This window comes from Ochotona curzoniae, unplaced genomic scaffold (assembly GCF_017591425.1).
Source record: "Ochotona curzoniae isolate NIBS_2020 unplaced genomic scaffold, NIBS_Ocur_1.0 contig_2927, whole genome shotgun sequence".
Classification (NCBI taxonomy): domain Eukaryota; kingdom Metazoa; phylum Chordata; class Mammalia; order Lagomorpha; family Ochotonidae; genus Ochotona; species Ochotona curzoniae.
Window position 1 is genome coordinate 521,851 of NW_024465654.1, and position 10,101 is coordinate 531,951.

At 59.7% G+C, this 10,101-nt stretch overlaps 1 protein-coding gene across 3 annotated transcripts; it reads left to right on the forward strand.

Annotated features, from left to right (window-relative positions):
- The first annotated feature begins 264 nt into the window (after window positions 1–264).
- WASHC1 (WASH complex subunit 1) lies at window positions 265–9,801 on the forward strand. Of its 3 annotated transcripts, none has more exons than XM_040978733.1 (11): window positions 265–316; window positions 3,355–3,508; window positions 6,467–6,578; window positions 6,728–6,874; window positions 6,989–7,125; window positions 7,218–7,353; window positions 7,474–7,675; window positions 7,769–7,933; window positions 8,600–8,860; window positions 9,362–9,430; window positions 9,534–9,801. In XM_040978733.1, the coding sequence occupies exons 2-11, from the start codon at window positions 3,360–3,362 to the stop codon at window positions 9,671–9,673; spliced, it is 1,518 nt and encodes a 505-aa protein (XP_040834667.1). In that variant the 5' UTR covers window positions 265–316; window positions 3,355–3,359; the 3' UTR covers window positions 9,674–9,801. The 3 variants fall into 3 exon arrangements, with proteins under 3 accessions (XP_040834667.1, XP_040834669.1, XP_040834668.1); XM_040978735.1 differs by having other exon boundaries at window positions 8,702–8,860; XM_040978734.1 differs by lacking the exon at window positions 265–316 and having other exon boundaries at window positions 3,354–3,508.
- Window positions 9,802–10,101: the final 300 nt, after the last annotated feature.

A 10,101-nucleotide genomic window follows, 5' to 3' on the forward strand; every position in this document is an offset into this window, starting at 1 on the left:
GAAACTGGGTGGACCGGGAGAGAAAGTTCCCACACAACTAAGAACAAAAAAAATCAGTGTGAGCTACAGGATTTACTGACGCAGTTTCCTACGGCAACTGAAGCGTCCAGCGATGAGTCCGGCAACACGGCGCTAGGACCCGGCGGCGCTAGGGCGGGCGGGCTGCAGGGGGAGGAGCCAGGCCTGCCCCGCGCGTGCGCGTGCCGCCGGAAGACAAGCGCGGCCCCTTGAGTGCGCGTGCGTGGACCCGGTCGGCGTGCGTGCGTGGGCGTGGCCACAGGACGAGCGCGGCCCCGCGCCTAGAGCGACGAGGCGGGTAAGAGGGCCACCGAGGACGTGGGGCCCGCGAGGACGTGGGGCCCGCGAGGACCTGGGGCCCGCGAGGACGTGGGGCCGCGGGAGCTGAGCGCGAGCGACCCTTCCCGGCGGAGCCCTGCAGGCGGACCCGGGCCTGCGAGGGCCAGGGCTGCGGCCCGCTCCGCCTGGTGCCTGGTGGGGCCCTCCGAGTGCGCCCACCACGGGCTCGCCATCTCTAGGCGACACCCCGGCATGGCCCTGGCCGCGGGGGTCCTGACCCCGCCAGCGAGGTTTCGGGGGTGAGGTGGCTTGCAGGAGGGGGTCCCCTAGCACTTCCCGTGCGCGTTTGGGGGCAAGGAGCCGTGGTTCCTAGCCGACTTCTCCCGAGCGTGGCGCAGCTGACGATAAATACCTACAGGTGCGGCACATTTTTAAATATCTGCAAAGGGAAAAAAAAGGCTTGAGCATGGCCTAGATGTAAGAAAAACACCGTTATTTAAAGACTATTCAAGCACTTGTGCGTGTGCTAAGAAGTAATAGCAAAGGAGCAGCGAATGCCAGGGACCTCGTATGCGTTACAGGTGTGCAACTTAGGCGGGGCTTCTGACCACGACACTCCCCAGTGGGAGGCTTAACTTCTGACCTGTCTTCTATTTTTATCTTTTTATTTGGGGGGGGGGGGAGGGCACCGCAGTGGTTCACTGCCTAACTTCTTGCCTTGCATGCACAAAGATCCTATTTGGACACTGGTCTGTGTCCCGGCTACTCTGCTTCCCATCCAGCTCCCTGCTTGTGGCCTGGGAAAGCAGTCGAGGACGGCCCAAAGCTTTGGGACTCTGCACCCGCGTGGGAGACCCGGAAGAGGCTCCTGGCTTCGGACCGGCATAGCATCAGCCGTTGCGCTCACTTGGGGAGTGAATCATCAGACAGAAGATCTTCCTCTCTGTCTCTCCTCCTCTCTGTATATCTGACTTTCCAATAAATAAATAAATCTTTTTAAAAATGTATATACGGAGAAGAGAGACAGATTTCCCTCACCCACTGGTTCACTCTGCAAATGGCCACAATGGCCAGAGCTGAGACCATCGGAAACCAGAAGCTTCTTCTAGGTCCCCCACGTGGGTGCAGGGTCCCAAGGCTTTGGGCTGTCATCTGCTGCTTTCCCAGGCCACAAGCAGGGAGCTGGATGCCCATACGGGATGCTGGCACCTGCAAGGGGAGGATGGACAGTTGGGCCATTGTATTGGGCCCTTTGGCTTCTATCTTTGCCCTGCATCTCCGTGCCTTCTCAACTGTTTATGACGTAAGAGGTTCCCCACCAGGCTTTCGCAGTGTGCCCCACGGGTGAGAGATGATTGTCCTTTAACCCATGGTGGCTGTAATAATAGAACAACTCAGAGTTTGTTGTGAAGGTAAACGTAGCAGCTGGGGGCCATGGAATGTTCCTGTTAAGATTGCTTATGATACTAAGGGTAGCCCGGGGTATTTCCCACCTGGAAAGCGGAACAGAGACTGGTTTATTAGAATAAAAATTACAGCGCTTGCGCCTGGCGCAGTAGCCTGGCAGATAAAATCCTCTCGCACGTGCCGGGATCCCTTTTGGGAGCCTGTTCTAATCCCAGCAGCCCAGCTTTCCATCCATTTCCCTGCTTGTAGCCTGGAAAAGCAGTTGAGGATGGCCCAAAGCTTTGAGACCCTGCACCCACGAGGGAGGCCCAGAAGAGGCTCTGGGCTCTTGCTTCTGATCGGTGCAGCTCTGGCTGTGGTAGCCGCTTGGGGAGTGAATCAACGGACAGAAGATCTTCCTCTCTGTTTCTCCTCTTCTCTGTATATCTGACTTCACAATAAAAATAAATCTTTAAAAAAAATTACAGCATGGGAGTCATATAAGATTTTAAAAGCAGAAAAAGGGGGCAGGCACTGTGGCTGAGCAGTTAAGGAGCCCACATCCCACAAGCTTCCTGGTTTAGGATCTGGGAGGCAGTGACACGGCCAACAGCTGCTCCTGCTCCCAACCCGGGGAGTCCTCGGTGCAGTGCCAGGCAGAGCGGACCCTGGCGGGTCGGGGGGAGCGACCGCTGAGAGCTGTGACCGCTGAGAGCTGTGACCGCTGAGAGCTGCTCCGTTTGTCTCCTCTGTCCCTGCCAGTCATCGTAAATTAGAAATTAAAACAGCTGATATTAGTCGTATATTGAATGTGTCCAAAATGGTCATTTCAACAGGTAACCAGTAACTAATATTCTGTGTGTATTCCCCACTAAGTCTTTTTTTTTTTTTTTTTGAGGGTTTTTTTTTTTTATTGGAAAGTCAGATATGCAGAAAGGAGGAGACAGAGAGGAAGATCTTCCATCTGCTGATTCACTCCCCAAGTGAGCGCAACAGCCAGAGCTGAGCCGAACCAAAGTCAGGGGCCAGGAGCTTCTGGTTCTCCCATGTGGATGCAGGGTCCCAAGGCTTTGGGCCTTCCTCGACTGCTTTCCCAGGCCACGAGCAGGGAGCTGGAAGGGAAGCGGGGCTGCCAGGACATGAACCAGAGCCCATATGGGATCTTGGCAAATGCAAGGAGAGGACTTCAGCCATTAGGCTACCGTGCTGGGCCCTCCCCACTAAACCTTAAGTGTTGTTCTATACTTGGCATCCCAACATGGTTCAGACTGATCGTGTTCTAAGTGGTCAGTACTCAGTGGTGGTTACTGTTTTGGACTGTGGAGGCCTAGCCATGTCACTCCGGGGTCACAGCCCAGCTTCCATGCCGTGCCATTGAGTGCCTGGGACAGCCTGTTCACTCATGCGCTCTCTCTGGCCTTTCTTTTCCCTGCTGCTTCTCCAAGCTGCTAAGACCATCCCCACTCCTCCTAGGTGTTTGCTCCACCTGGGGGCCCACCATACCCCCTTCCCTGCGCTTGGCAGAGCCACAGTGCCTGTCAAGAGACTGCCCTTCCTGGACCCCAGAGAGGGCAGTGAGGGAGACGGCTGAGCTTTCCTCCCGACACTGCCACCGTGCCTCGTGGTGGGCGGGTGTGGAGCTGGCCCTCACACCCTGGTTCCAACCCACAGGCGCCATGACTCCAGTGAGGACCCAGCACGCCTCGGCAGGCCAGACCTACGCGGTGGCCCTCATCCAGCCAGACCTGCGGCGCGAGGAGGCCATCCAGCAGGTAGCAGACGCCCTGCAGTACCTGCAGAAGGTGTCCGGAGACATCTTCAGCAGGTGGGTGCGTGTGCAGCATGTGCCCTCGGGACACAGCAGCCGCAAGTGCGTGATTGTTTAATGCTGACGGAGATGCGGCCTTGGCAGTACACGTGTACTGATCTGCATACGTTATGTCATCTCATCCTTGCTATGCTATGACGAGGTGTTGTTGCTATCTCCATTGTGCAAAGAAACGGAGGCTGGGACGCTTGGCCAGGTGGCAGAGGCAGGCTTCAAACCCAGGGCTCCCAGCTGCAGGGGCCATTGGATGGCCACCTTCCCGATGGAGGGGAGATGAGTGCTGTAGGAACCATGATGGGAGGCCCAGCTTGTCCTGGCAGAAGTGGGACAAGAATGCAGTTAAATTTAGAGGGCAAAATGAGGTTGGTTCTTTAAGAAGAATGTTCCAGAAAGAAAAGGCATGAGCTGAAGTGAGACTGGCCTGCAAGGAAACCAGGTTGGCTGGTAAAGTGGTCTGGGAGCTGCACATGTTTGTACCTGCCACACTTCGACACAGGCTGCAGTGTTCGTGTGGTGGGAATGGTACAGTTGTAACAGGTGCCTCATTAGCCCTGCCTCTCCTTGTGTAAGCTCTGTGACAGGCCGGTTCCCTGACCCCCTCCCGAGGCTCCATCTTCGCAACTGTGAGGATGGTGGCATCTTCCCGAAGCTGCCCATGGTGGGCAGCGCGAGTTAGCAGTTGCTCACTCTTTTACGTTGTCCTGAGAGTGTGAGGTGTCCACCCCCCAACTTGGCACTTGTTTCCGTGCTAATGGCATGTGCCCCCTTCCTGGCATTTGGCACCTTGCAGGCTGCGGTGTGTGGCCAGTGGATGAGCAGAGGGCTCTCACAGCCAGGCCCCTGGTCACCTCTTTACCTCCCACCACGTGTTTCCTGAGCAGCTTGAGGCCAGAACAGGGTTGATTCTTCTCTGAATCGTTCCGATTTTCAGTACATGTGCTGCCGAAGCGAGCACTGGGCTGATTCTTGGTTGTGCAGCATGAGCTGTGCGGGCCTCAGGGAGCTCCAGGAGACTTGGGCACCCCCGTCATGACCCGGCAGGCAGGCTCAGGGTCTCTGGGCTCAGCAGCTGCTGGCAGCACCTGGTTCTGCACCGCTTTTTGCTCTCGCTGCATCTCATGTGTGGCTTGGGGTTGGCCCCATTCCCAGACAGGCCTTGCAGTGGGCTGGCAAGGGGACAGCCAGGGGGCCAAGCTGTGCAGTGCCAACCCTTTCTCCCTCCCCCTCTCCCAAAGTCACACCTGCCTCAAGGGCCTAGCCTGGTCCTCTGGTCTCACAGAGTTGCTAGACCATGGGCTATGACATATGAGTGACCTTAGACCTGGTCATATGCCTCAGCCTGGGGCTCTGGGGGTGGCCCCCCTCGGGGACTGAGCCTAAGGAAACCTGGCCGCCCCAGGGGACGTGGGGGCCACAAACTGAAAGAAGAAATGGGTGCGGGGGAAGTACCCGCTGCTGCACCTGCTCGGGGGAGGCTGCCGGAGGCAAGGGCAGGAATGTGGTTGCAGGGGAGAGGGCACAGCTGGCAGCCTGCCCTGTGGCATCTAGCAACAGGGCCCTAGAGCTTAGAGAGAAGCTGGCCAGCTGGGAAGTGGTACACCACGGGCTCTGGGGGAAGACGAGGAGCGGAAGTCACTGCCCGTCCCCTGTGTTGAGCAGAACAAGGTGTGGACCTGGTGAGTGTCCACAGCAGCCCCTCCCTCTGCACAGGGGTGCCCCCTCTCCCCGCTCCAAGCACAGGGGCTGACCCGAGTTAAAACAGCGCTTGTGCTCTGGGACCCCCTCCCAGCAGACACCTGCCTTTCATAAGCTGAGGAGGCTCATCTTCTCCGACCACAAGGAGACAGCCCTCTTCTTCCCTCCCTGGGGTGCTGCCAGCCCCCCACCATCTGTCCGGAACAACTGCCCATGCCCCAGCCCCTGCCTTGCAGGAGCCAGCAGGCGTCAGTGCTGGCCCAGAAGTTAGGGCCAGGTGCCTGCCTGCTTGTGCCAGCCTGTTGAGAAGTCCTGGCATTCCCTGGTGCCAAAGTGTCCGACCCCAGGGCCCCTCTGCCCTCCCACCATTCCCCATGATGCTGGCTCCTTGCCATGTCTCTGGGACATGCACTCACTCAGGCCAGGTGAGTGCTGGGCGATGCCTGCAGCGAATGAGGGAGACATGGCAGATGTGGACAGGGCCTGGTGTCCTTGGAGCGGGGAAGCTGGAGGGACAGCAGAAGTGCACGGCAGGTGTGGGGCTGTGGCAAGGCCAGAGCAAGGCTTCCAGGGTAAAGGGTGAGGTCCAGGCCAGGGCATAGCACCCTAGCACCCACAGGCCAGAGGTGCATCCTCGCTATCCAGGTCGGAGTGGGGCACACAGCAGGTGCACCCTTAGTGTGTGGTCATGCAGGCTCGGTGAGGAGGGGCCGTGTGAGCCAAAGGAGCCAGCCACGCAGGCATCTGCAATGAGTGTTTCGGTCGCTGTCAAGGCCAGGGGACGAGTGCATTTGGTGCTTTCAGGAGTAGCCAGGCAGCCAGCGTCCAGCTAATGGGCCAGACCACAGGTGAGCCGTGGCTAGAACCTGGATTGCTCCCACAGAGGCTGTGCCTGGGCAGCAGATCTGGGACTAGGATGGACCTGAGGGCCCACAGGGCCAGCCTTGCCTCTCTCAGCACCACTGGCCGCTAGATTTTGCCCCTTGTCTGCCTCAGCTGAGCAGGAGGGGCCTGTGGCAGCGCTGCCCCATCAGTAGCCGTGACATGTGCCACCGTGACTGTCCTGCACACCTCTGCCCAGTCCAGGAGCCAGGTCCCTTCAGCTAGAGAGAGCAGGTGTCAGGGTACTCGGGGCACTTGGACAGATGTCCCACGGTCATACTCTGCCAAGAAGCCTTGCCCAGGGGCCCTGGCCTACAGCTCAGCAACAGGAGACACCTCAAGTGCAGCCCCCAGCTTCCATGACCTTGACCTCCATAGGATCTCCCAGCGGGTGGAGCAGAGCCGGAGCCAGCTACAGGCCATCAGGCAGAGGGTCTCCTTGGCCCAGGCCAAGATTGAGAAGATCAAGGGCAGCAAGAAGGCCATCAAGGTAGTCCCTCCATCTCCCCTACTCCCCACTCTCCTGCCACCCACCGGGCTTTCCTCTTTGCAGGGGCCCCAGCAGCCACTCCGCTGCCTGAGAGCAACCCTCAGCTCTCTGCAGCCTCAGTGGTCCCAGGCACATCCCTGTGTCTGCAGGTCTTCTCCAGTGCCAAGTACCCAGCTCCCGAGCGGCTGCAGGAATACGACTCCATCTTCTCAGGTGCCCAGGACCCTGACCTACAGGGGCGGCCACGCCACCGGATCCAGAGCAAGCACCGCCCCCTGGATGAGCGGGCCCTGCAGGTGTCAGGGCACCTGCCCTGGGGGCCCACTGGAGGGTTCTGTCCCTCAGAGGGATGAGTCAGGGGTAGGTGAGCTCCACAGGGCCCAGGGCTGACACTCTTCCCCCACCTCCAGGAGAAGCTGAAATACTTTCCTGTGTGTGTGAGCACCAAGCCCGGGCCCGAGGATGAGGCCGAGGAGGGGCTGGGAGGCCTTCCCAGCAACATCAGCTCTGTCAGCTCCTTGCTGCTCTTCAACACCACCGAGAACCTGTATGGCCGGGCAGTGGAGAGGGAGGCCGGGAGGCCACGAGTGGTCAGTGAACCAAGAAGGGCTGCTGATTCTGACACCCCTCTCGCCATAGGTACAAAAAATATGTCTTCCTTGACCCACTGGCCGGTGCTGTGACCAAGACCCATGTGATGCTGGGGGCAGAGACGGGGGAGAAGCTGTTCGATGCCCCACTGTCCATCAGCAAGAGGGAGCAGCTGGAGCAGCAGGTGGGGGTGGGGTCTGTGTCAGGAGCCCTGGTCCCAGCGGCTGTGTGCGGGAGTGAGGCGGCCTCCCTGCAGCCTGCCTGCAGCGCTGTCTCCACGCCCACACCTCTCCTGGTCCTGCAGGTGCTAGAGAATTACTTCTATGTGCCAGACCTGGGCCAGGTGCCCGAGATCGATGTGCCTTCCTACCTGCCCGACCTGCCTGGCATCGCTGACGACCTCATGTACAATGCCGACCTGGGCCCTGGCATCGCCCCCTCGGCCCCGGGTGCCATTCCTGAACTGCCCACCTTCCACACGGAGGTCGCTGAGCCCTTCAAGCCAGGTGAGCAGCAGCACTCTTAAAAGGTGGGCCGGGGGCTCCCCAGCCTCCTGCCCAAGGACCTCACGTGCTTGCTCTCTCCTCCCTCCCTTTCAGACCTAGAGGACGGAGTGCTGACAGCACCCCCACCACCACCGCCACCGCCACCGCCTCCCCCGGCTCCCGCCGTGCTGGCCAGTGCCCCACCTCCACCTCCCCAGCCAGCGGCCCCCACAGACCCGAGTGCCAGGGTGGATGACAGCAGTGACAACGCACCCCCAGGTAGGGTGGGGCCATCTAAACTCTGGATTCCTGAGTTTTCTGTTGGTTGAAGGAATTGTGAATTCTAGGTTTTCAAGTGTCTTACTCAGTGGGGTCATAAAACCATAGTTTGCGAAGTGGCCTGCCAAGCCCCAGAACTCTGAGCACAGGAGTAGGAGCTTGGGCGTGGGGGCTCCCCACATTCCTATTTAGGTCAGCCCCTTCCTCCCAGCAGTGTAGAGTGACATCACAGATTTCAGGTTTTTTTTTTAAAGATTGATTTTTATTATTTTTTTATTGGAAAGGCAGATATACAGAGAGGAGAGACAGAGAGGAAGATCTTCCATCCGATGATTCACTCCCCAAGTGAGCGCAACGGCCAATACTATGCCGATCCGAAGCCAGGAGGCTCTTCACAGGCAGGGAGCTGGAAGGGAAGCAGGGCTGCCGGGATAGAACCAGCGCCCATATGGGATCCCGGCTGTGCAAGGCGAGGACCTCAACCACTGCGCCACCGCGCCGGGCCCCAGATTTCAGTTTTAATGAGGTGTCTCCCAGGCCACATCCAGTAACTAGCAGTCTCACGATGACATTCTGTCATCAGTAACTTGCAGGGCCCACCTCTGCACAGCGGGGAAGCGGGGAGGGTTGGACCTAATGCCCCAGAGCTCACACTGCCAAGGTCAGCATCCGGGCCGTGTGGCCCCCATGGCCAGGCTCCCGAGGAGAAGCTGCTGCGGGTACCAAGCTTCACCCTCGGCCAGCCTGAGCAACCTCGCTCCCTGCCAGCTGCAGTCCAGGGAGCCCCCAAGGAAGTGGTGGACCCCTCCAGCGGCCGGGCCACCCTGCTGGAGTCCATCCGCCAGGCCGGGGGCATCGGCAAAGCCAAGCTGCGCAGCGTCAAGGAGCGCAAGCTGGAGAAGAAGAAACAGAAGGAGCGGGAGCAAGGTGAGACTGCCCTCGCCACCCCAAGCCCACCAGTGCCCGCGCCAATCCTCCTGCCTGCCTGCACAGTGGGCTCCTTCCTGGGCCGGGAGCCCACCTGGCTGAAGCTCAGGCCAAGGGGCCCTCTCCTTAGCCCTCCAGGAGGTGCCCAAGTGCAGGGATACTCTGTGGGACAGATGACCAAGGGGAAGGTCATTCCAACTCTCACAGGTCTCTGGAGGCTGCAGGTGGTGTGACAGACACCTGGCCGCAGAGCAGCGGCCTTGTGGTCCCAGGGAAATACCCAGCTCTCCGCCCTGGTTTCCTCTGTCCCCAGGGCTGCTCAAACTGGCAGCTGCGCCTTGAGGCGCTGGGAGAGTGCAGCTGACACTGACTGTCCTCTTGCCAGTGCTGGGCCTCAGCCAGGCACCAAGTGTGTGTGAACAGGGGGTGGTGGATGTGTGTGGCAGTCGGCACTTCCTGCGGGGCCCCTTCTTCTCCCTCACCCCAGCTTTCCTGTTGCAGTGAGGGCCACCAGCCAAGGTGGGGACCTGATGTCAGATCTCTTCAACAAGCTGGTCATGAGACGTAAAGGTAGGAGGTTCTGGGCTGGGGCTAGCTTGCCTCCTACAGGATTTTCCCTGTGCAGGTGCCCAGAGGCCCGGGCCCACCCCTCACCCAGCCTTTTCCCTTCCAGGCATCTCTGGGAAAGGCCCCGGGTCGGGGCCCAGCGAGGGCCCAGGAGGAGCCTTCGCCCGCATGTCTGACTCCATCCCACCCCTGCCTCCCCCACAGCAGCCAGCAGGAGAGGACGACGAGGACGACTGGGAGTCCTAGGGGGCCCTTGTGGGGAGCCGGAAGGTGAGGACTGCCTTGGCCATGTGCCTGGCCGCTCTTTGAGGAGCAGGGTGGTCCTGCCTTCAGGAGCCAGCAAGGGCAGCAGTAAAGGGCTGTGTAAGAACTGAGCGCAGCATGCTTTTTATTGAGGAGATACAGCCGTGTGGGATGGGGTGTCTCCAGGCAGTGGGGGCAGGACAGCCCCTGGACGGAGGCCCTCCTTGGGGTCAGAGAGCAGAGGCACCACCTACAGCACAGGGATACTGGGCCCAGAAAAGGGGCCCCTGTGACGGCTGTCATGACCACCCCCAAAGTCAGGACCAAGGACAGCACAGCGGAGTCCCACGCCTGGCCTGGAGCCTGACTTGACCATGCCAAAAAGAGCAGAGGCAGTCAGTTCCAGGGATGGCACTTCTCCGGGGTGGATT